This window comes from Bufo bufo, chromosome 7 (genome assembly GCF_905171765.1).
Source record: "Bufo bufo chromosome 7, aBufBuf1.1, whole genome shotgun sequence".
NCBI lineage: Eukaryota > Metazoa > Chordata > Amphibia > Anura > Bufonidae > Bufo > Bufo bufo.
The window spans coordinates 86,999,011-87,025,761 of NC_053395.1; the positions used below are offsets into that span (position 1 = coordinate 86,999,011).

At 48.3% G+C, this 26,751-nt stretch overlaps 1 protein-coding gene across 2 annotated transcripts in view; it reads right to left on the reverse strand.

Moving 5' to 3' along the window:
• The window catches only part of ZC3H15 (zinc finger CCCH-type containing 15), a 79,683-nt gene that overhangs the window by 38,062 nt on the left and 14,870 nt on the right, over positions 1–26,751 (reverse strand). For both annotated transcript variants that reach the window (XM_040439900.1, XM_040439901.1), the window contains exons 3-5: positions 21,280–21,391; positions 11,028–11,180; positions 1,378–1,469 (exon numbers count right to left, since the gene is read on the reverse strand). In XM_040439900.1, coding sequence (XP_040295834.1) covers positions 1,378–1,469; positions 11,028–11,180; positions 21,280–21,391 — 357 coding nt within the window. The remainder of the gene's footprint in view (positions 1–1,377; positions 1,470–11,027; positions 11,181–21,279; positions 21,392–26,751) is intronic.

Sequence of the window (26,751 nt, forward strand, 5' to 3'; positions counted from 1 at the left end):
AGCTCAACTCCTATTCAAGTGAATGAGAGTATAAGTCATTAATATCTAAAAACTGAACAACCCCTTTCACACCAAACAAGTGCCATTGAAAGAAACTGTCAATGATCGTGGTTTCATCTTTAAATTGTAAATTTTGCCATAAATAGGTATTTTCTGCATTACAAAATTTCAAACTTAAAGAGGACCTTTCATCTGAATCAAGTAAGTAAACTGAATATACATACATGGAGAGCGGCGCCCAGGGATCCCCCTGCACTTACTATTATCCCCGGGCGCCGCTCCGTTCTCCGGTTACAGGCTCCGGTAAAGTCATAGTTAGGCTCCACCCATTTGAGCCTGCCGCGGTCTCCTTCTCCTATGCTGTAGCGCTGGCCAATCGCAGCGCTCAGCTCATAGCCATGCTATGAGCTGAGCGCTGCGATTGGCCAGCGCTACAACATAGGAGAAAGAGACGCCAGCAGGCTCAAATGGGTGGAGCCTAACTATGACTTTACCGGAGCCTATAACAGGAGAATGGAGCGGCGCCCGGGGATAATAGTAAGTGCAGGGGGATCCCTGGGCGCCGCTCTCCATGTATGTATATTCAGTTTACATACTTGATGCTGATGAAAGGTCCTCTTTAAAGGGGTTATCCAACCCCAATGCCTGGGTACCTTATATAGGTTATACTTACCCCACTCCCCGGCACCCACAGCGCTTCTGATCCCCGCATGGCCGCCGCTGCATCTCCCCATCACGTGGATCAAAACATCTGATGATGGGAGGGGGTTGGGCAGCCAACAGCAGGCCACGACGGGGAGGAGCCACCCTAGCGCAGCAGCGGGGGGGGGGGGTGGATTTAGGTATAATCTATATGAGGGGACCAGGCATTGGATCACCCCTTCACCCTAAAATGTCCTTAAAACTAGTTAGTGCGTTTTAGCTACTAAAGCAGTGCAGCCACTTCGTTCTGAATGAGGTCTATTCCATGGAAATGTTTTCTTCTAGAAACACTGAATTCAGTGCTTCTTGGAGAAAACTGTCCAATATACAGAACACCTTATTGAGAGCACCCTATACGTCGTGAGGTGTCATAGGTCATGTAATCGCCTCTGGAATTCTGGGAAGAATAGGCCTGGGCGGGGCTAAGCTCTGTTCACTTGAATGCAGCTTTGCCACACTCAGGGCAGTGATACTAGTCGTGACGTCACTGGGCATGCGGTAAACAGCGGGAAGGCCGAGGCGCTACTGCCAGCGCCGCTGCCCTCTCAAACAGCTGATCGGCAGGGGTTCCGGGTAACGGACCCCAGTCGATCAGATGCTGATGATCTATCCAGAGGATACATCATCAGTTTAAAAGAACTGCAGAACCCCTTTATGTATCTCAATATAACATACTATCTGTGTTTTAAGTTTCTTCTTTTCTGCTTCTCCGTGCTTCTTGTTCACCACTTCCTCCAGTTTTTTCTCATCCCAATTGTCCATTGTATCTACAAATAAGAATAGTGACAATAGTCATGATCAACTAAACAAACACAGACACCATTTTTAAAGGGCTTATCCCAGATCAGAAAAAAAAAAAACCCTGTCTGCTTTCATTCAAAAACAGCACCATCTCTGACTGGAAATGGCATCTACTTTGTTAATTTAGTTATTGTAATTGTAGCTAAGTAGTGCGATATTGTATACGGCTGTGTACTGTTCATTGATGTGGAACTACTTGTACTACTGATTTATATCTTCAATAAAGCATTGAAAATTAAAAACAAAAACAAAAAAAACAGCACCATCTCTGTCAACACGTTGTGTAAAGATACAAACACCCAATGTAAAAAAGCATATCTACTGTTTGAAGAGCTCAGTGGCACACAGCATCATATAGAAATTTTTAAACTCAGTTTTGCAGGAGTCTGTATTGCGGTAATTTGGGTCAACTTTATCAAATGATCCTTTAAGTTTGATAAATTTGGTGCTTCTTTAAGTCTAACACTTCTGTCTTGAGATGTACTCCATTTACTATGCGCATACCTTTAATGAAGTAAGTACAAACATTTTACAGGCTTCTTACGTCTCCGGGGGAGATTTATCAAACTGGTGTAAAGTAGAACTGGCTTAGTTGCCCATAGCAACCAATCAGATTCCACCTTTCATTTTCCAATGGAGCTGTCAAAACGAAAGTAGGAATCTGATTGGTTGTTATGGGCAACTAAGCCAGTTCTACTTTACACCAATTTGATAAATCTCCCCCTGTCGAAAAATTTGGCTTAAAGAGGACCTTTCACCGCTCCTGACATGTCTGTTTAATTAGCCTTATGCATTCCCCATGTAATAACAATTCTGGAGCATCTATTCTTATGTCTGTATGTTGTGCCATTCCTTTATTATTCCTACTAGAAGTTATGACTGAATTGCTAGCAGTCTGCAGTGAGGGTACAGATGGAAGGTAACATGTTGGGGGGGGGGGGGGGGGGGGTGTACCTGCACAGTCTGACAATGGCAGCACTGATTGGATAGAGCGAGTCTGTGCAGGTACACCCCCCCCCCCCCCCCAACATGTTACCTCCCATCTGTACCCTCACTGCAGACTGCTAGCAATTCAGTCATAACTCTTAGTAGAAATAATAAGGAATGGCACAACATAGAGCCATACGAAGAGATGCTCCAGAATGGTTATTACATGGGGAATGCATAAGGCTAATAAAACCGACATGTCAGGAGTGGTGAAAGGTCCTCTTTAAAGCAACTTGACAGCCTATCCATGCCCACTTTCCACACACTTTTCAAAACTGGAGTGAGTGAAGTAAAAATGAAAATGTCCCAATTTTTGATCAAGCAAGCCTAAAAAGTTTCAAAGACCTATAGAGACTTGACTTCTTGAAGCCAAAATTATTCTGTTCAGGGCTTGATTACCCCCTCCTCCAATCTATCACATTTGTGCTCTAGTTATCTGTACGTGCTATTACAGTCCTGATCAAAAGTTTAAGACCACTTGAAAAATGGCAAAAAATCATATTTTACATTGTTGGATCTTAACAAGGTTCCAAGTAGAGCTTCAACATGCAACAAGAAGAAATGAGACAAAACATTTTTTGAGCATTCAATTAATTGAAAAGAACGATTAAACTGAAATAGGCTGTTTTTCAGCTGATCCAAAGTTTAGGACCACATGCCTTTAAAAGGCCAAATCTGTGCAAAGATGTAGATTCATTGTCATTTTCTGTCAGGTAGTCACACGTTGTGATGGCAAAGGAAAAAAAAACTCTCCCTTTTTGAACGTGGTCGGGTTGTTGAACTGCATAAACAGCGTCTCTCACAGCGCGCCATCGCTGCTGAGGTGGGACGCAGTAAGACAGTCATTTGGAATTTCTTAAATGATCCTAAGGGTTATGGAACAAAAAAGTCAAGTGGAAGACCCAAAAAAATTTCATTAGCACTGAGCCGGAGGATCTAATTGGCTGTCCGTCAAGACACTGGACGATCCTCGACCCAAATTAAGGCCCTTACTGGTGCTGACTGCAGCCCCATAACCATCAGACGGCATCTGAGACTGAAGGGCTTCAAAAATAAAAAAAAACGTTTTCAAAAGACCTCGTCTCCTTGAACGCCACAGAACTGCTCGTTTGGACTTTGCAAGAGAGCACCAAACATGGGACATTCAAAGGTGGAAGAAAGTTTTATTCTCTGATGAGAAAAAACTTAACCCTGATGGTCTCCAACGTTACTGGCATGACAAGCAGATCCCACCTGAGATGTTTTCTACGCGCCACAGTGGAGGGGGCGCCATAATGGTCTGGGGTGCTTTTCCTTCAGTGGAAACAATGGAGCTTCAGGAAGTGCAGGGGGTCTTCAAAACGACCGCTGGCTATGTCCAGATGTTGCAGAGAGCATTCCTCATGACTGAGGGCCCTCGTCTGTGTGGTAACGACTGGGTTTTTCAACAGGACAACGCTACAGTACACAATGCCCGCAGGACAAGGGACTTCTTCTAGGAGAATAACATCACTCTTTTGGCCCATCCTGCGTGTTCCCCTGATCTAAATCCAATTGAGAACCTTTGGGGATGGTTGGCAAGGGAAGTTTACAAAAATGGACAACAGTTCCAGACAGTAGATGGCCTTCGTGCGGCCGTCTTCACCACTTGGAGAAATGTTACTACTCACCTCATGGAAACGCTTGGCACAAGCATGCCGAAAACTAATTTTTGAAGTGATAAACAATAAAGGCGGAGCTACTAATTACTGAGTTCATGTTTTGGAAGTTGGATTTCTGTTTGGGGGGAGTTTAGTTTTTTTTTGGAGGTGTGGTCCTAAACTTTTGATCAGCTGAAAAACAGACTGTTTCAGTTTATTCGTTGTTTTCATTAAATTGAATGCTCAAAAAATGTTTGGTCTCACTCCCATTTCTTCTTGTTGCATGTTGAAGCTCTATCCTCAAAGATTATCAAAAACGAGATTTTTGTATAACTTACCAGTAAAATCTCTTTTCTCGCTCTTTCCTTGGGGACACAGAAGACCTTGGGTATAGCTCATCTCCCTAGGAGGCGTGACACTAAGTGAAGACTGTTAAGCCCCTCCTCCACAGCTATACCCTCAGCCTGGAGAGAGAGACGCCAGTTGCGTGTCCAAGTAGTGAGAAAAGGCAAAGTCAAAAAAGTGGAACCAACAAGCCAACTACCCAAAGGGTAAAACAAACTCGGAAACAGTCAGAGAAGAACAAAGAATGGGTGGGTGGTGTGTCCCCCAAGGAAAGAGCGAGAAAGAGATTTTACTGGTAAGTTATACAAAAATCTCGTTTTCCCCTCGCCCAGTTTCCTTGGGGGACACAGAAGACCTTGGGACGTTCAAAAGCAGTCCAAAGGGGGAGGGACCACAGCACCAAGGCGAAGCACCCGAAGGCAAACAAAAAACCGCCGCCTGCAGACCAGGCGGCCAAGGCAGCATACGCCGAAGGCCGAGTATGCACCCTGTAGAACTCGGTAAGGTGTGCAAGGAAGACCAGTGACCACCTTACAAATGCATGGCCGAAGCCTAATGCCTCCGGCCCAGGAAAAACCGACAGCTCTGGCAAAATGAATGGTGACACCAAAAGCAGAACCCTGCCCTTGGTGCGACAACCACAGCAAGAGGCCACACTGAGAAAGCGGAGGAAAGCCACCCTGGAGGCCCTCAACCCCTGCGCGGACCTCCTGGGAACACAAGAGAACGAACGTCGACAAGAGTCGGAGATCTCCAAGTATAAAAACTGCAAGGCCCAAACAACGTCCAAATCGGTGAAGTGTCCGTTCCCGGGGGTGGGAAGGGGAGGACGACTGCCTCAATGAAATGAAGGACAAACACCACCTTCCGAAGGAAGGAAGAGGACGGAATGGAGAACAGCCCTGTCCTGGGGGAAGACAGAAGGCTCGGAACAAGAAGGGCCGCCACTCAGGCACCAGTCAGAGACACGATGGCTACAGAAACCCAACCGTACAGGACAGAAGGAGTAGAGAGGACTTCTGTAACGGCTCCAAGGAAAAATTGGAGCGCCAAGAGCCCAGTATGTGGTTCCCAGGACGGTAACGGAGGGCAGTACAAAGGAACCCAAGAGCCGCTCCATGGAAGAAGTTCCTGACAGGCCCAGAGGGTCGGGGACGCTGAAAGAGGAAGGACAGGAACGACACTTGATACCTCAAGCAACGGAGTCCCAGCCCCAGGTCCAGGCCGGGCTGGAGAAAGACAGAACCATGGAGAGAGAAAGGCAGAGTGGGGGAACGCCCAGCTTCCCACAGAACCCCAGGTAAAGTCCTAAGTCCTACCACAGATCCTGGACGAAAACTCGGCTAGAAGCGAACACTAGCGAGCTCACTAGAGTCGCCTGGGCAAGCGGGCGAAAACCCAATGATCAGTAACACGGGCAGAACGGTCGGTAGAACGGGTCCCGTCGGCCCCGAACAATGTTGTCCCGTATCCACCCGGAGTGGGGGAGCAGACGGACAGGAACCGAAGGGTCCGCCCAGCAACCGCCCGATGCCAGACAAGACAGGCTAAAGGCCCAAGCCGATGTAGCCACCACAGGAAGACGGACTAAATGGTAGTCCTCCCAAGTTACCGAGAAGGTAAATCCATAGCAGAAACATTGCCTAGAATGGAAAAAACGCAATCTGCACCCAGCGGGAGGACAGAACGCGGTAGACCCGTTAGATAGGTACACAGCTAGTACAGTCAGTGTGGACAAGACACCAGAACCATCCACCTGAACAACCATGCTCTTCCCAGAGGGGAGGGCAGAGAAGGAACATCCTCTGAAGCGTGGCCGGAACAGAAGCCACATCGGAGAGATCCGTACTGAGTGGGAGCCAAACAGAACCGGCGAGAAAAGGCAGTCGAGACAGAGGCCGGGATAACACCCTCCAAAAGAAAGGAGGAGTGGGCATAGAGAAGCCATAGGACAGCTCAAAAGCAGAACCCCGCTACACTGAGACGCCCGGTTCACCGCTTCGCAGAAGGCGAATATCCTGAAGAACTCAAGGTGGATGTCCTCCGGACCTGGGTAAGCGAGCACCCAAGAGAAGTTGGGTGACCTTTCCAAGAAGAGCGGCCCGAACCTGGTAGAAGGAAATAGTAGTAGGCGAGGGGACCGTAGTCCCGCCAGAGCCAACATAGAATGCGAAGGGCGCTGCAGACAGCACTCTCGACCATGTGACCACTAGCGCAGGGAAACAATGCTGCGGGAAGACGAATGGGTACGTGTCTAGGAACCACGAACACTCCCCGGCGGGAAGGGCCAACGAAATGAATGAGCACCGCCCAGCTCTGAGCAGTAGCGAGCAGGTAGAGGCCGTCTACTTATATATAAGGCATTCATTTATTGTTTGTTGGACAACACCTTAGGCTTACACAGGTGGACAGAATGATCTCTTTAGAGAATAGTGCAAGGCTTGCTGCAAACACCGTCTCCCAAGAGAAAAAAATATGTCGCAGGAGGAAAGGAGGGATACGTACAAGTAGCCCCGTAAGCAGTGAGAAGGCCAACCCATCTACGGGACGAGAAGGTATACACGGCCCAAACAACGCACAAAAACGTCCACTCACTGCCAAAATATCACTCAGCGAAGGCCAGCCAGAGTGCCACAGTATCTACGGAAGTGCAAAGTGCAAACTGAAAATGAGTTATGCACAAGACTAGTATGGTATGCGATGGAACGCAAAACTGACCGCCCGAAAGGGGGGAAATGTACCTGGCAAATTGCAGTCGGCAAGGGTGCAAAAAGCCCGCCCCAAAAAAGGGGGGAATGCCCAAGGCCGTACCTACGTCAGAGAAGTAGGGCATACCATACTTCGCCCCGAAGGGCGCCATGCACATAGCCACACAGTATCCAGCAGGAATGCAGGAGGTCCACCTAGTGAAAGGGGGACATGCACAGGGCTATCCTAGCATTAAGTGAGTGTGCAACAACTCACCCAACACCGAAACTTCGTGAGAGTGTAACTACTCCCAATGAAGGGGAACATGTGCAAGTCCAATACGGCACATACAAGGACAGCCTTGGATCTCGTGAGCGTGCAAAATTCCGCCCATGGAATGAGGGGTGGTCACGCACAAGGCCAGCACGGTATCCAATGGGAGCGCAAGCGTTCCACCCATGTTAGAGGGCCATGCTCAAGGCCAGCAACGTATCCGGTGAGAGGGTAGTATGCCGCCCAGAAAAGGGGGGGGGGGGGGGTCATGCACACGGTCAGCATCGCATCCAGGGAGAGTGCGATCAGTCGGTGAGAATGTGTGCATGTCACCTGAAGGAGGCGTGCCCATGGCCGGCAGCGAATCCAGTGAGAGTGCGTACACCGCCCACGGAAGAGGGGTCATGCATATGGCCGCAGCGGATCCAGTGAGAGTGCAAGCACCCCGCCATTTATGGGGTTCATGCACATGGCCAACAACGTCCGGCGAGAGAACATCACCGACCGAGGGAGTGTATGTATGCCGCCACAGGGAAAATCCAATGAGAGTGCATCATACCACCTATGGAAAGTGGTCATGCACATGGCTGGCAGTGAATCCAGTGAGAGTGCCAAATGCCGTCCACGGAAGGGAGTCATGCCTATGGGCGTCAGCGAAATCAGAGAGTGCAGCATTCCGCCTATGGAAGGGGGTCACGCACATGATCGGCAACGAAGCCAGTGAGAGTGCAGCGTTCCACCAATGGAAAGGGATCGTGCACATGGCCAGCACCGTATCTGGTGAGAGTGCAGTATTCCGCCTAAGAAAAAAAAAGGGGTCATGCACAGATCGCAACGAATCTAGTGAGAGTGTAGCGTTCCGCCTATGGAAGGAGGTCGTGCACCATGGCCAGCACCGTATCCGGTGAAACTGCAGTAGTCCGCCAATGAAAGGGGGATCATGCACAAGGCCAAACCGTAGCCAGGGAGAGTACAGTATCCTCGCCCAGAAGGGGGTCCCGCACATGGCAGTACCATAACTGAAGAGGGTGACGAATGCTGCCTACAGAAAGGGCCGCATGCACTTGACCAGCGCCGTATCGTGAGAGAGGGCTAGGAGGGTAAAATGACCCTGGCAGCGCCGCAGCCGGGGGGTGCGACATGCCGCCTAGGGAAGGGGGGCATGTACTGACATGAGGCTGCAGCGTCCTGCGCAGCCCACAAGTTATATATATAAAAAAAATTATTATTTTTTTTTTATATATATATATATATATATATATATATATATATATATATATAAATATATATATATATATATATATATTATATTATTATATATATATATATATATCTATATATATATATATATATATATAAACAGAGAAGGGGAGCCACCTACAGGAGCACTGGGGGGTTCCATACAGGCCCATCTGAAGCCGGTCTGTACCCAAAGGGTTAAAACAGGGATCCGGCCAGGAGGGCGGGGCGCTGCGATCCCCCTGGGGGCACCCATACAGGCCATCTGAAGCCGGCCTGTACCCAAAGGTTAACAGGGATCCGGCCTGGAGGGCGGCGCTGCGTTCCCCTGGGGGCGGGGGAACCTCCCGGCGGGAAGAATTCCGCCTGGAGAAGTTCCAGCCCCCTCCAACAGAGGCCGGAATTTTGCGGCCTAGTAATTGTAGGCCGTGAAGCCGGGGCCTGAATTATTAGCGGCGCCCGGCTGACCGGGGCCGCACAGTATTCAAGTACCGGCCGGGGAACGAAGCGGGCGCATGCACATGCCGGCCGCGGGTGCCCACCCCGCGGGCCGGAAGGAGCCGGGGACCCGGATAGAGCGCCGGGATCGCGGCCGTAAAGCCTGCGGTGCCCGGCCGACCGGAATGTTCCGACGGTCGGCCTGGGCTGTTGAAGCATAGCGCTCATATTGCAAGGCCGCGGGTGCCCACCCCGCTGCCCAGAAGCGAGGACCCTGCGCTCGGCAGCCATTTTACCCATGGAGCGGGCCCCTGGCTTATAACAGCGCACCCATGTGGCCAACAGCCACAACCACCTGCCCTTGGGCCGGTGCCCGTGAGGGCAGAGGAGGGTCAGGAGCAGCAAGGCTCTGGCCCTGAAGCAGTAGCCGTAAGAGGGGAGGGGGACCCTGAGACCGGGTGCCTGTGAGGGTGGGATGCCTGCATAACCCCTCCGTCAGGGGCAGCTAGTTGCGGACCACTGCAGCTCCCCAGGCATTCTTCTTGTAGGGAGAAGGGTGCCAATGACCTATGGAGGGCCAGAGAGAGGGAGCAGAATGTCGCCCTGCGGCAGCCCAGGGGCCAGCCTAGGTCTAGCAGGGACAGAAGGGTCCATAGGCCCAGTATAGGGTCAGGCACGCAGGAGACCGGGGGGGACGGGGACGTTGGGCTGGAGCAGCCAATCTCTCACCATAGACGTCTTCACCCTCGGTCCGTTCCAGCAGGGTCGCCCCTTCAGCTACTGGCACCGTAGTGGCAGGACGCTGGAAGGGGGACTTGGCGTGCGGGCGACCCTTGCGCTGGCGGGATGTAGGGGAGCTAGGCTGCCCCTGATCCACCTTGCCTTCTGTGGGGGAGGCAGCCGTGCGGGTGACCGGCACTGGCGCAGCTCAACCCCGGGAGAAACAGAGAGGTCTAGTGCGTCTCTGTTGTCCCTGATGATCTGGAACAAAAAGAAAAGAAAAAAGTAAAAATCTAAAATTTAAACAAGGAGAAACCAGCCCTGCAGAGCAGGGAGTGTCTTGCCTCCTTGGACACTAAGCAAAAACTGGCAGTCTCTCTCTCCAGGCTGAGGGTATAGCTGTGGAGGAGGGGCTTAACAGTCTTCACTTAGTGTCACGCCTCCTAGGGAGATGAGCTATACCCAAGGTCTTCTGTGTCCCCCAAGGAAACTGGGCGAGAAATTAGGGTTATTCACTTTAGAAAAAAAAAAAAAAATGAGGGGAGAGCTAATTACTATGTATAAATATATCAGGGGTCAGTACAGACATCTATCCCATCATCTATTTATCCCCAGGACTGTGACTGTGACGAGGGGACAGCCTCTGCGTCTGGAGGAAAGAAGGTTTGTACACAAACATAGAAGAGGATTCTTTACGGTAAAAGCAGTGAGACTCTGGAACTCTCTGCCTGAGGAGGTGGTGATGGTGACTACAATAAAGGAATTCAAGAGGGGCCTGGATGTATTTCTGGAGTGTAATAATATTACAGGATATAGCTACTAGAGAGTGGTTATTGAGCCAGGGAGTTATTCTGATTGGAGTCGGGAAGGAATTTGGCTTCTACCTCACAGGGTTTATTTTTTTTTTGCCTTCCTCTGGATCAACTTGCAGGATGACAGGTCGAACTGGATGGACAAATGTCTTTTTCGGCCTTATGTACTATGTTACTTGGAACCTTGTTAAGATTCAGCCATGCTAAATATGATTTTTTGCCATTTTTCAAGTGGTTTTAAACTTATGATCAGGACTGTACATGTGTTGAGCAGAGCAATCCATGTAACAGAAGAAGCCATGTCCGATAATCATCGTCCAGGGAAAGACATCTGGAACATATGTAATTGCCTTCCCCTGGCTGCCACTAGTTGGACATCACAGGTGTAGATGGCCATTTTTACCTTTTTCAAGCTCATCAACTCTTCCATCAAAATAAACACTTCTCTTCTCACATTTTCTTTCTAAGGACAAGTCATGGGAGAATTTGCACTTGTCGCCCTTCGTGCACTGTCCTTGCTTGAAGAAAGCACATACTACAGACTTTGGATCAACACCTAACACCCAAAATGAGAGGGACAAAATAAATTAAATACAGTTATTTTGTTTTGTAAAAGAAATATTTCTCGAAAGTGCCCAATATCACATAATCAAAAGGAACCAAAAGTATTTAAGAATAAGAGAAAGAAAGTTTAGAAACCAGTTCTCCAGCAAAACCAGGCTCGGCTAGCACCTTTCATTGCAGCAAAAGGCATCAGTGTAAGGCTACATGCACACGACCGTATGTGTTATGAGGTCCTCAAAAAAAAAAAAAAAAAAAAACGCATGACATCCGTATGCCATAATTTTTTTTGCGGATCCATTGTAACAATGCCTAAAACGGACAAGAATAGGACATGTTATATTTTTTTTGCGGGGCTACGGAAGTGACATACAGATGCAGATAGCACACGGTGTGCTGTTGGCATTGTTTGCGGACCCATTGAAATGAATGGGTCTGCATCCTATTCTCAAAAAAACCAGAACGGACACGGAAACAAAATACATTTGTGTGCATTAGGCCTAAGGCACATCTTACAGGTACTACAGTTAGAACTTCACACAAGCAGTGAAGCTTACAGTTTAGTGGGAAGCCGGAAAAAACATTCCAAATAGGGTGGAATAGGAAAAAAAAACAAAAAAAAAAACGCTATTCTGGCACAGTTTTATGGGTTTTGTTTTTAGGACGTTCCTATATAGAAAAATTAATCTGTGCCCTTCATTCTTTGGGTCAGTATGATTACGATACCACATTTATCGTATGTGGTTAATCTTGTGTTTGAATACTGAAAAAAATAAACTTTGGAATTCTTTATTTTTTTTTGCATCACCATATCCCGACCTCTAACTTTTTTACATTTAGGTCTACGAGCTGAGTGAAGGCTTTTTTTTTTTTCCTGGAGGCAATTTGTAGTTTTCCGAGATTCCATTTCAGAGTGTTAATGCATTTTTGATCATTTTTTTCTGCAATTTTTTTGTGGAGGTGAAGCGACAAAAAAAAGGTGAATAGGCCATTTTTTTTTCCGGCATTCACTATATCCATCTATATCTATCTATATATACACACACACACACACACACACACACACACACACGGTGGGCCATTTATATGGATACACCTTAATAAAATGGGAATGGTTGGTGATATTAACTTCCTGTTTGTGGCACATTAGTATATGTGAGGGGGGAAACTTTTCAAGATGGGTGGTGACCATGGCGGCCATTTTGAAGTCGGCCATTTTGAATCCAACTTTTGTTTTTTCAATAGGAAGAGGGTCATGTGACATCAAACTTATTGAGAATTTCACAAGAAAAACAATGGTGTGCTTGGTTTTAACGTAACTTTATTCTTTCATGAATTATTTACAAGTTTCTGACCACTTATAAAATGTGTTTAATGTGCTGCCCATTGTATTGGATTGTCAATGCACCCCTCTTCTCCCACTCTTCACACACTGATAGCAACACCGCAGGAGAAATGCTAGCACAGGCTTACAGTATCCGTAGTTTCAGGTGCTGCACATCTCATATCTTCACAGCATAGACAATTGCCTTCAGATGACCCCAAAGATAAAAGTCTAAGGGGGTCAGATCGGGAGACCTTGGGGGCCATTCAACTGGCCCACGACGACCAATCCACTTTCCAGGAAACTGTTCATCTAGGAATGCTCGGACCTGACACCCATAATGTGGTGGTGCACCATCTTGCTGGAAAAACTCAGGGAACGTGCCAGCTTCAGTGCATAAAGAGGGAAACACATCATCATGCAGCAATTTCGCATATCCAGTGGCCTTGAGGTTTCCATTGATGAAGAATGGCCCCACTATCTTTGTACCCCATATACACCACACCATACCATCTTTTTTTTTGTTCCAACAGTCTTGGAGGGATCTATCCAATGTGGGTTAGTGTCAGACCAATAGCGGTGGTTTTGTTTGTTAACTTCACCATTCACATAAAAGTTTGCCTCATCACTGAACAAAATCTTCTGCGTAAACTGAGGGTCCTGTTACAATTTTTGTTTTGCCCATTCTGCAAATTCAGTGCGCCGATCTGGGTCATCCTCGTTGAGATGCTGCAGTAGCTGGAGTTTGTAAGGGTGCCATTTGTGAGTAGCTAATATCCGCCGAAGGGATGTTCGACTAATGCCACTCTCCAGTGACATGCGGCGAGTGCTACGCTGTGGGCTCTTGCTGAATGAAGCTAGGACAGCCACTGATGTTTCTTCATTAGAGACAGATTTCATGCGTCCACATTTTGGCAACTCCAACACTGAACCAGTTTCACGAAACTTAGCAAGCAGTGTCCCAACTGTAGCATGGGAGATGGGTGGTCTCGTAGGGTGTCTTGCATTGAAATCTGCTGCAATGACCCGGTTACTGCGTTCACCAGACAAACACAATTTCTATCCGCTCCTCACGTGTTAACCTCGGCGACATGTCAATGGCTGTAAACAAATAGAAACTTGTAAATAACTCATGAAAGAATAAAGTTACGTTAAAACCAAGCACACCATTGTTTTTCGTGTGAAATCCCCATTAAGTTTGATGTGTCACATGACCCTCTTCCTATTGAAAAAAACAAAAGTTGGATTCAAAATGGCCGACTTCAAAATGGCCGCCATGGTCACCACCCATCTTGAAAAGTTTCCCCCCCTCACATATACTAATGTGCCACAAACAGGAAGTTAATATCACCAACCATTCCCATTTTATTAGGGTGTATCCATATAAATGGCCCACTGTGTGTGTATGTGTATGTGTATGTGTATGTGTATATATATATTTATTTTTTTATTTTTTTTGTTTTATTCAACGAAGGTACACAAGGTATACAAAAGTACACACAATAGTATGCACAACTAAAACAAGCCAAGCCGTGTCATGTCATGTTTATATTACAAGTAAACAATGTTTATACATAATATTTGTATTGCATTATACAAGATCACACTATATTATATTTTAATAGTATGTACATTTTGGGATGCGGCAATGCAAATGATTATAGTTTATTTTTATTATGTGGAAAGGGGGATGATGTGAATTTTTACATTTTAAAAATGTATTTTTATTTTTTATACACTTTATATTAACTCCTCTTAAGCGGACTGCAATGAATTACAGCCTATAAGCGGACTTCACTGAATTGCAGCCTACAAGCCATTCAGTACATTCCTATGGTGCTCTGCTTTCAGAGGGACCGAGGCTACAACAAGGAACGGTTTCCACCGAACGTGGATGGGGAGTCATTTGGGCCCACAACTGAACACAGCATCTGAGGGGGTTAAACGTCTGCAATTGCCATTATCTCTAATCATGCACATTAGCCCTAGGTGTCTTTACATGCATGGCAGAGGTTAAATGAATGGCCAAACATGTAATGCATGGATAGGACGGGTCTTCCACAGCAGTTCTATGCTCTAGCTCAATCCACACAATAAAGGGCCTTCTTAATTGTTTACACAGGCACTGTGTTCATACAAGCAACTAAGCCTATGTATTCAAAAAAATCTGTTTCTTGTTCAATGCATTGGGGACACAGCACCATGGGTATATGCCCAGCTACCACTAGGAGGCACTAGATATCAAAAAAGGTTGTCTCCGCCCGGGTGGGCTATACCCTCTCCACAGCACTAGGCTATTCAGTTTGTACCAATAGCAGTAGGAGAGAAAAACAAAAGCGAAGAACCAACATGTCCTGGACCGGGAAAGGAAAAGAGAACCGCAGCCCGGTGACAGGGAGAGTAAGTAAAAACAGAGGGTGGGATCTGTGTCCCTCAATGCACTGAACGAGAAACGGATTTTACGGCAAGTACAAAAATCCAATTTTCTCGTTAATGGCCTTGGGGGACACAGTACCATGGGACGTCCAAAAGTAGTCCTCGAGGGTGGGATAGAAAACTCATGCAAAACGAAGGGTGCACAGGTGCAGAGGAATCATGTGACCCAACAGGACCAGGAGAGGCCCTAGCATGAAATGGTTCCAAAGAAAAAAATGGGAGACTGTCAGGATCCCAAGGACAGGTGCCTGGGAAACAAGGCCTGCAAGAAGGAACAAGGGGAAACACCGAGCTCCACCCAATGTGGGAAAAAGATAAAGCGCTAGAGGATAAGGGACAGGACCAGATGTCCTGTGCGAGAATCAAGAGTGCACTAGAGAGCCCAAGGAAGGATCTAGAAGAACCAGGGCTCCCTCTGAGGAAACAGGAGAGTAGCACAGCAACAGCTGTAGGTAGCGACATAGCGCTCTGCATATGGAAGGATTGGAAACAACCTAGAGCTCTGCATATATAAGGAAGCTCCAGGAGGAGAAGCCCCAAGAGGACAGACCCAACAAGACAAAAAAAAGACTATGAGGGTGCCTGGCAGGAGATAAACTGCCTGGAAAAAGGAAGGAAGCAGTACTAAACCAAAGACTAAAACTTTAAGTTATCACAGACCAAAACAAGGCCTGTCCATGGCCAACCACATGTAAAGGCCAGGGTAGAGAGGAAACAGAGAAGCACTGGAGGCCAAACGCTTGAGAGAAATCATAAAGACCCACAAGGAAAGGGATCGAGCCTCCTTTCACCGCAAGGAAGAGGGGGGGGGGGGGGGGGGGGGGGGGGGGGGAGAGAAACACCCTATGAGAATGTGGAAACCTCTTCCTGTCAGAGAAAAACAAACAGCCAACCCCCGGAAAAGGGGAGTCTTAGGTAATGGTCAGGAGAAGGGAACGTAAGGACCTGCCTCCCATACAGAGGAGGCGAGGAACAAGCCTCTGAAAAACATAATATCGCTGTGAAATGTAAGACCAGAGAAAACCCTGGCCACATAAAGGGAACCAGTCGCAGGCCCTGGTAATACAAATGGAGACCCACTGGTCAGAGATATTGTTCTCCAAACGAGAGAAAACTCCATCCCAAAAGTGACCAATACGATGTAAACTGCAAACCATAGCACTAAACAACTAGGTACCAGGTATTTGACCTGGGGGGATGGGAAGAGAGATTAGAATCTCAAGAAGGCAACAACCTATGAGGACCCAGGAGGGAAAAAAGACCAAACCGGGCCCAAAGAAGCAGCTGTCATACAGAGCCTGTGCGGCCAAAATGCCATGGGCAGCTTCCCCAGAAGGGAGCGGCCAGCTAGATGTCTGAGAAAGAGTGGGGTCAGGGACTCTAAGCAGGATAAGGGTCCAAAGAACCGGACCACCTAAGGACAACAATAGTCCGAAAACCAAGGAAATACCATCGCCCATGGGTAACCAACCATCCCAACTGTAGTGACCAGCCAGCTGTATAACACTGTCCCAGAAGGGGCAAATACAGTAGCCTGGATTTGGTAAAAGAATTTGCAAACATCCATATGTTAGAAAGAATGCAGAAGTCAGCAGGGGAAGCCGGGAGAGACTACACCGACATGTAGAAACCAGCTACCAGCAGAGCACAATAAAAAAAAAAAAACAGGGAAGGGACTGACAGGTGCAGACAACGGCCAAGTCCAGGGAACGGCCCTTCTGCCATGTAGTACAACTAATCAAAGAACATAAGGGAGTACCAAGAACACCTGGACCATGGAAGAGGTACGGGACCATGTCCGATACCAGTGCAAGCCGTGAAAAGTCCACCCACCGGCAGTAGTGTGGCACTCACTAGTCCTGACAGAGCCATATCAGAGAGAGCGTCCATCGAAGACGCATGTCATAGACCACCCAGAAGGATTCTGTATGGTGGAGGACATCAGCGATGACCCAAAACTGCAGTAGCGGGCTGGTGCTCACAACGCTGCGTACTCTTGCAGGATAGTCCAGTGGAGAGCCCTATATTCTGTCAGGACTGTGCCATGTAACTCTGAAAAGAAAGCAAGGAGCAGAAATAAAAACGCCAGTACTCCATCAGAAATGGGGTAACGCGGCTGTGCAGCATGCGGTAACAATTCACAGGGTTGACAAAGAACAATTCTAGCATGCCAGCCAACAACCTGCCCACAGGGGGAGAGCAGTTGTCTGGTGCACAACAGGACTGGAAAGTCTTGTAAAATAATGCGTCAGACAATGAAGTAAAAATCATTCGTAGTACAGAGGCAAAGAGAAGACTAGAGGGCCTGGTTCAGGAGGAACTGCACCTGGTGTCAGATCTGAACAGGCCAGCAATATACTGAAACCAACAAAGCAACTCTACTCCGCCCAGGAAAGGGGAGACATATGGATACCAGGTATGCCATGTATGCTAGAAGCAGAAAAGAGTGATGAATACAGCATCAGGAGATGGAAACACCACTCCACGTGAACGGGGGGCCACATGATTGCCTATCGCAGATCAGAGCCAGGGAAGGGAGGGTACACCTAGTAGCCGTATGAGCCGTAGATTGTACCAATAGGGCATAACCCCTGGAGATACTGCAAATACTCCACCTATAATAGGAGAAATGTGGCTGCATGCTGCTCATTATAATGAGAGTGGAACATAGCTACAGCATTTGGAAATGCTACAGTATATGGAGGCTGTAGAGGTACTCTACCTAATAAGGGAGAAATACGGCTGTGAAGTGCAGACTTAAAACCAGACAGGTGTAAAGGGTACAGCATATGGAAATGGCACAGGAACTCCACGTCAGAGGGGAGCGATGCCTGCATGGTGCGCACTAGAACCAGAGAAGTGCAATGGCTACCGCATTAGAAGATGGCCTCTATACCTCGCCTGGTAAGGGAGAAATAGGGCTGCATGGTGCACAATAGAACCAGAGAGGTGTAATGGCTACAGCAAATCTGGAGATGGTACAGGTACTCAACCTCTAAAGAGAGCAATGTGGCTGCTTGGTGCACACAAGAACCAGGCATAAGAAATGGCTACAGCCTGTGGAGATGGAGCACCAGAGAACCAGACAGGTGTTAGACTACAGCGTCTGGAGATGGTACAGGTACTCTACCTATGAAGGGAGCAATGGGGCTGCTTGGTGCACATTAGAACAAGAGTAATGGCTACAGCCCCTGGAGATGGAGCACCATAAGACCAGACAGGTGTAATAACTACAGCATCTGAAGATGGTACAGGTACTCTACCTATGAAGGGAGTAATGTAACTGCTCGGATACGGCTGCATATTGTATACTGTACTGTAATGGCTCCAGGTTGTATACTGTACTGTAATGGCTCCAGGCACTCTGGTGAACCAGGGCTCCCTCTGTATATATGATTGCGTGTCGCAAGCTAGCACCAGACTGGCTGTTTTGGCTACAGCGCCTGGCGGGAACACTCTCCGACTAGGAGGGTGTGTGGAATATAGCCCCTGGTACGGAGAAATAGCTGCAGTGCTGTGTACAGCATTTGGCAGTGGTGCAAGTACCCCCCCTGTTAAGGGGAAGGTGTATGTACCTGGGACACCACGTAGATGTGCCGGTGTGCTAAACACGTGGCGGGCTAACTTACCTGTGTGTAGCCAGGGGAGCGCCATCCGAAAATCCACTATAGGGGATACCAACCCTGGAGAGGAGAGGTTCCTCAGTGGACATTTGTCTTTAACCACCCAGAGGGAATCTGCATGGTGGAAGACCGCCTGATGCTCTGTTTCCGAGAGAGAATCGAAGCAGAGGTGTCCTCCGAAGCAGCGGATGGAATGGCAGGGAAGGGTTTGTCACCTGCCTCAGACTTGTCCTGGGAGGGACCCGAGGATGCAGAGGAGGAGCGGGACATGGTTGTGACAACCAGAGGTAGTCTGCGAGACCTAGAAGAGTGTGCCCCATTCGCGGAAGGGTTCTAGGAGGGCAGAGGTGGCCGCAATTTTTGGACAGGCAGTCGGAGCAGCGACTCTGCCATAGGCTGGGAGAGTCGGACAGGGTTCCCTATGGCTTGGGACAGGGAAGAGGCCCAGTAGGGAGAGACAGACCGAGAAGTAGGTCAAGGCGTCATGAGAGGGCCTGGTAGCGAATGCGCACAAACAGGGACAGGCTGACCGCGTGGCAATCCTTTATCGCCCCGGGCGCACCCAAATACATGCGATCCCCGAGGTGGGCTAGGAATGGGAGTCCTCAGAAAGAGGACATGAGGCCTGAGAGGAAGCCTGAAAAAGAAAGCAGCCAGCTAAGGCTGCCTACTGGGTCCAAGGGGCCGAGTCACCAAAGAGGTGCCGCAGAAACTCAGAGAGAAAGGACCCCCCCTGCTGGCAAGATGGAAGCTATTTCATCAGAAAACAGCGCCCACAGGGTTCAAGCCTGCGCTTGGCCAACGTAGGAGGAGGAGGAACCCCTTCCAGAAACCGAGAGGAGCAGGGAGGGGCCAGCAAAAGCCCGGGAAAAGAAAGAAGGGGGCGGGAGCGAATGCAGCCTAGACGTGGAGGAAGCCAGGTCCTCGATTAATGAGGAAAAGGTGTGCCGTCGGCGGGACGGAATCGCGGGAGACCAGGGGCCCTCCAGAATGAAAAAAATATATAAAAACCTGTGAGGTGGGGGGGGCTCCTGAGGGGTAGCGACGCTCAGGGAGGGGAAAAGCAGGGAAAAAGAAGCACCAGGGGCCCGGGAGCAGGCCGGAGAAAATGCGGCCTAGTCCCGGCAGAAGCCGGGGACTCAAGTAGATTGGAGGCCGGGGAGTGGGCCGGGGGCGCAAAGGAAGTGACCAAGGAGAAGGGAAAAGGAGCCGGGGAAGGGAGAAAAAAGGGTCCCCCTCCCTCTCCCAGAGAGAGAAATTCCTCCCCGCCTGGGAGAGAAGGGGTAAAAGAAAGAGGAATTGCACCCCCAAAAAAGTGGATCCCACCCCCTGGCCACAACAGGGGACCTCACCCGGGACCGCCACTAACTCTGGGACAGGGACGGAGGGGAAAATACTCACTGTCCGATGTTTTCGGGCGCCGCAGGGTCACCCCATCGGCAGACAACACGGGAACCGTGGGAATGCTGGCATGCCACTGCGGATGCAGTCAATGTGGACTGGGTGACCGGCGACGTACCCGAGTACGTGCCCGCAGGGGGTGCAACTAAAGTGGCAGCCCACAATGCAGCACCCGCCTGCAGAAGAGAGAAAAAAGTTAAGATGAAAAAATAAAATAATAAAATATCAGCAAGACCTGCAGGAAAAAAGCAGGTGAGGTCTGCCTCCTACAGACACTAGACAAACTGAATAGCCTAGTGCTGTGGAGAGGGTATAGCCCACCTGGGCGGAGGCAACCTTTTTTGAAATCTAGTGCCTCCTAGTGGCAGCTGGGCGTATACCCATGGTACTGTGTCCCCCCAATGCCATTAACGAGAAAAAAGCTTGTCAACTACTGATCATACATTGATGGCCTGTCCTAGAGAAAACCCTTTTAAGGCAGTGTAAGATATGGGTATCCCGATGTTACAGTGGATACAGTCTGTGACTGCTACCGGCCCATACTCATGAATTTTTACATCTGCCTGATAAAACAAACACTCTATTAAATGACATACATTAAAATATATCTGCAGAAAAGGGATTTTTTTCCATGTAGTAAATTCCTCCCATTGTTCTACAGGGAATTTCTTGTCCAACAGCTAAGGTTAAATGCTGAAAGTTTTTAGAAATGGACAAATAAAGCGGTTGAAGCCTAGCGATATTAATACGATTATCACCTCCTCTGATCGCCTTCTGCTGCTCTGGTCTCTGCTGCTCTCCACTTCCTGTCCTGGCTTGACATGCCAGAAAGGCCAGGTAAAGCCTACTCATCCAATCATTGGCAGAGGTAGGTCACTGTCAGAACACCAGTGAAGAAAGGTCGGTGGAGGTATGTAACGCTTGTTATTTTTCTGCCCGTTTTATACGTGTTTTAACTGCAGAGGGATACAAAAATAAAAAAAAAAAAAAAAAAAACATAATGCCCTGAAACGCTCATGCAGTCAGTGCCTGAGCTGTTCACAGTGGCTCACGTTTTTAGAGGATCCGTAAAGGATACGAGATATTATAATAGGTTTCTCCCCACAGATCGACTTAAAGACCAACAGTAACCTGACTGAAACGATGAACAGAGCCTAAACATTCTGATGAAGACTTTGGGAATAAAATCGGTGTGTGAATGAGGCCTTATAGTGGACAGAGAGTCAGAAACAGCAAGTTTCCATTCACACACACACACACACACACACACACACCCTGGGAGTTCCAGAGATTACGTGCAGTTAATCTACCTTTGCTGACCTTTTGCGCAGCTACTACCGGTTTAAAGAGTTCATTTAGCTCTTGTAGTTCTTTCTTTTTGTCGTCCTTTTTATTTTTCTTGTCGCCTTCAGCTTGTGCCACCTAAAGACAGAAAAACATGAAATCTTTCATCACTAAGGCCTCTTTCAGACGGGCGTCCCGGATTTGCTCCGGATGCGTCCCGGGAGCATTGCGGGAAACCCGCTTGAGTGCACACACAATTTGAGTCAGTTCTGACTGCGATTGTGTTGTTCAGTTTTTATCGCGCAGGTGCAATGCGTTTTGCACGCGCGTGATAAGAAACTCAATGTGGTACCTAGACCCGAACTTCTTCATTGAAGTTTGGGTTCGATGTTGTTGTGTGGATGTTATTATTTTCCCTTATAACATGGTTATAAGGGAAAATAATAGCATTCTTAATACAGAATGCTTAGTAAAATGTTGCTTGAGGGGTTAAAAAATAATAATAATCTCGCCTCATTCACTTGATCGCGCAGCCGGCATCGTCTTCTTTCTTCATCTTTCAGGACCTGCAAAAGGACCTTTGACGACGTAATCGCACTCACCACGTGGTGAGCGCGATTACGTCAAAGGTCCTTTTGCAGGTCCTAAAAGACGAAGAAAGAAGACTATGCCGGCTGCGCGATCAAGTGAATGAGGCGAGATTATTATTTTTTTTTAACCCCTCAAGCAACATTTTACTATGCATTCTGTATTAAGAATGCTATTATTTTCCCTTATAACAATGTTATAAGGGAAAATAATATAGTAAATTGACATCTCCTAGCAACCATGCGTGAAAATCGCATTGCATCCACACTTGCTTGCGGATGCTATGCGTTTTTTCACGCAGTCCCATTCATTTCTATTGTCTATAGTCTGCGTTGCATGAAAAACGCAGAATATAGAACATGCTATGATTTTCACGCAAGGCACAAGTGATGCGTGAAAATCACTGTTCATCTGCACAGCCCCATTGAAGTAAATGGGTCCGGATTCAGTGCGTTCACCTCATGCACTGCACCCACGCGGAATTCTCACCTATGTGAAAGGGGTCTAAGCCTTGTGGTGCTCTTCAGGAAGCAGTGCCACATCACACATCATATGGTAGAGCTAACAGTATGAAATTAAGCCATGACTGACAGCTTATCTGGAAGGGACACTGACTTGGGCTGAGACCCTCACCAATAGGCAAAATAATCTAATTAACTTGAATAGCACCACTTGAAAAAAAAGCATACGTAAAAAGGTGAAAAGTTGGATTTTTTGTACTCACCGTAAAATCCTTTTCTCGTAGTAGGCATTGGGGGACACAGCACCATGGGTATATGTCCAGCTACCACTAGGAGGCGACACTAGACATAAAAAGTGTTGGCTCCTCCCCGTTGGGCTATACACTCTCCACAGGCACTAGGCTAATCAGTTTGTACCATTAGCAGTAGGAGAGAGAAGAAAGGCAAGGAACCAAAAACTCCCATACCGGGAAAGATCAAGAGACCAGCCCGGAGAAGCGGAAGTAGAAAAAAAAAAAAAAAAAAAAAAAAAAAAAAAAAACATAGGGTGGGATCTGTGTCCCCCAATGCCTACTACGAGAAAAGGATTTTACGGTGAGTACAAAAAAATCCAACTTTCTCGTGCATGGCATTGGGGGACACAGCACCATGGGACGTCCCAAAGCAGTCCCCGAGGGTGGGAAATGAACAGCCATGCCACCGGTTGGGCATACAGGTGCAGGAGAACAATGTGACCCAACAGGAGAAAAGCACGGAATGGGCAAGAGGCCTCATAACAAGGGAGAAACCCCAAGGAAGCAACAGTGAAGACTGCCAGCACCCCAGGACAAATGCCTGGGAGAAAATCCCAAATGCAAGAAGAAGGCAAAGGGGAACACCCAGCTCAGCCAAAGGCTGGAGAGAAAGTAGGACAGCACCGCGTATTGGAGCTACCTAACATTCTTATTGTCTCAGGCCAAAGCACAAACACCCTGTGGCCAACCCTTGACAGGCCAGGGGATCAATGAAACATGGAATCACTGAAGGCCAATCGAGTGAGGGAAGCCATAGCAAGGCTCACATGTCAAGGGAGCAGGTCTCCCCTCACCGCAAAGCAGGTGATGAAGTTAAGCGCACTATTGAAAGGTGAAAACCCCAAAGGCGCTAAGGGAAACCGCCAACCCTTGGAAAGGGAAGGGGTTGTAAGTAAAGGCCAGGAAAAGAGAAAAGATAAGACCTGCATCCCAAAACCAGGAGACTAGGAACGAGCCTCTGAAAACAAAATATCGCTGAAAGAAGGCCAAACGAGTGAATCTCAGCAGGGACACACTGGACTGAGAGACATGGGAGGAGAAGGAGAGCACTCCCAACAGTCTAAGGAGGAAGGTTCTACAAACAGGAGGAAGTCCCTCCCGAAGGAGACCATAAGGTGGAAATGCAAACCATAGCACTAAACCACTCAATACCAGGTACTTGACGTAGGAGGACGGGAAGATAGACATGAATTCCAAGAGGTCCACAAGGCTATTGGAACCCACAAGGGGAACAATCAACCCAGCCCCCCCAAACCACGATCATACAGAATCTGTGTGATCAAATGAAAGGGGAAAGGGACTCCAGAAAGGAGTACCCGGTATGGGCTCACAAGGAACCAGGAACTGAACCACCAGAGGACAACAAAAGCCAGAATATCCAAGAAAAAGTGAAAAGAACCACCATAGGGGAAGGAAATCGGCCACGGACAACTAGCCATTCCAAGAATAGTGGCTAGCAATCTGCATACATTGTCCCGGAGAGGGCAAGTACAGCGGCTTGGGTTGAACCACTAATAATCGACAGACACCCATATGCATAAGGAATGGCGAAGTCGCCATGAAAGAAACAGGGTGTGACTACACGAAATGTAAAAACCAGCTGCGACCGACATACAGAAGACTCCCATGGGGAGAAAGTACCTGACAGGTGCAGACAATAGCAAGGTCCAAGGGGACTGCCCTCTGTCATATAGTACAACTAAGCAGAGAATATAAGGGAACACCCGGACCCAGAAGGAACTATGGAACCCTGTCCGATGCCAGAGCAATTAGAAGAAAATTCACCTACCAGGCAGGTGTGTGGCGCTCAGTGGTTCTGTCCCTGACTCGTCAGTAAGGACGTCCGGCGAGGATAATGTCGCTGACCCCAGAAGGATTCCGTGTGGCGGAGGACATCCAGTGATGACCGAAAACTGCTGCAGCGGCCGGTGCACACCAAGCTACGTACCCCAACAAGGAGAAGATCCAGTGGAGATCACTGTACTCCACCAGGAATGGTCTGCCCTGTAATAGAAAACAACACGAGTACTCCTTTATAATATGGGATAACGTGGAGTTCAGCATACCGTAGTATTTTATAGGGATGGCAAGAGCAACCCTAGCACAAAAGCCAACAACCACCTGGCCATGGTGTAGGGAGCGTGGTTGTATGTGGACCACCCACCAGATCAGCTATATACCGGGTACATTTCACAATTTATACAGATACGTAAGTAGACGTTCCTTAATACTAATAGATTCACAGCCTGATGAACGTTTAAAATGAAATAATAAAAACTTTATTAAAGTCCATTTAAAAGGAGGGCAAAAAGCCTATATGTCACAGTCTGTGACCATCAGGCAACCAGACCCAACAATGTACAGAGAAGGAATATAAATAAATCCTCTGTACAATTATAGGTCTGGGCTAGAGACCTGACTTGCTAGCAAGTGGTTGCTAATCGATTGCAAGCCGGAAGTTAGGACACGGTTTACACTATGAATGGACACTAGTATGTTTGTTGCAAGTGACCCTATTGGATATGTGCTCAAGTATGGCTAATCCAGCTAATTCCTGGCCGTATAAGGCTATGTTCAGCTTATCGCACTGACTATACTAAGTACTGCACCCTTGGTCTGCGATTAAGATCAGTGTATCCAGTACATATACCTATACCTATATTCCGCTCAGGAAGGGGAAAATAGGGCCGCACGGTACCACAAAGAACGACAGGTGCACACCACAATTAGGTAAGTGCAATGGCAACTAAAGGAGGCCCTCTATTTCACCTGAAAAGAGGGAAACAGGGCCGCATCAACAGTATCTGGAGATGGTGCAGGAACTTCAGCTATGAAGGAAGTAAGATGGCTGTTTGGTGCACACTATGATGAGGTAGGTGCAGCGGCCACGGCAATACAAGGTGGCCTCAATATCTCGTCCGGTAAGGGAAAAATAGTGCCGCAAGGTACACCATAAGGCCAGACAGGAGCAACGGCTACAGCCTCTGGAGATAGTGTAGGTACTTTACCTATGAAGGGAGCAAAGTGGCAGCCTGGTGCCCACTAGAACCAAACAGAGGCAATTGCTACAGCAATTGAGAGTGGCCTCTATATCTCGCCCGGAAGGGAGAAATAGTGCTGCACGGAACACAATAGAGCCCACCAGGGATATTGGATACAGCATCAGGAGATGGTGTAGGTACTCTACCTATGAAAGGAGCAAGGTGGCTGGAAACAGACAGGTGCAATTGCTACGGCAATTGAAGGCGGCCTGTATATCTCGCCCGGTAGGGGGCAATAGTGCCGCATGGAACACCATAGAGCCAGCCAGAAGCAATGGCTACAGCATCTGGAGTAGGTGTAGGTACTCTACCTATGAAAGTAACAAGGCGGCTGGAAACAGACAGATGTAATCGCCACGGTAAAAGAAGTCGGCCTGTGTATCTCTGGTACAGGCACTACAAAAGAACCTTTAGAGGCTGAGCAGGGTTACCAACCCTACAAGAGGCGTTTGGCTGAATTATCAGCTTGCCTAGAATAGGGACCCCCTGAAATGAGGTAGATTGGCGAACACCAGCACCAGGATGGAGATCCTGTGGGAACACTCACAAATGTGTAGAACATAGCCCCTGGTATAGGGGAACTAGGAAGGTCTGTCGTGTACAGCCTACGAGGGCGCACGTACCAGAGACACCACGTAGGTGTCCCAGTTGCTAAGCACGGTGACGGCTGCCTTACCTGTGCGGAAATTACCTGTGCAGGCAGGGGAGCGCCATCGAGTAGGTCCCTCCGTGCACGTTTGTCTTGACCTCACAGAGGAATTCTGTATGGTGGAAGACCGCCTGATGCTCTGTTCTGAGGGAATCGGTGCAGAGGTGTCCCCAGAGGCAACTGACAGAGAAGGCTTCGTCACCAGCCTCAGGCCTGTCTTGGGGGCGACCTGAGGATGCAGAGGAGGGGTGGAAGCTAGTCGAGACCATCCGAGGTTGGTCTGTGGGCTACTCCTTGCGTGACCCTGTATCTGAGCGTGAGCGTGCCCCATATGCAGGGAAGACCCGGGAGGGATAGGGGGAGGTGACCGCAATTTGGGTAGGTAGCGGTCCAGCGACTGCGCCAGGGATTGGGAGAGTCAGGCAAGGTTCCCATGGTTCGACAGGAAGAGAGCCCATTCAGGGGG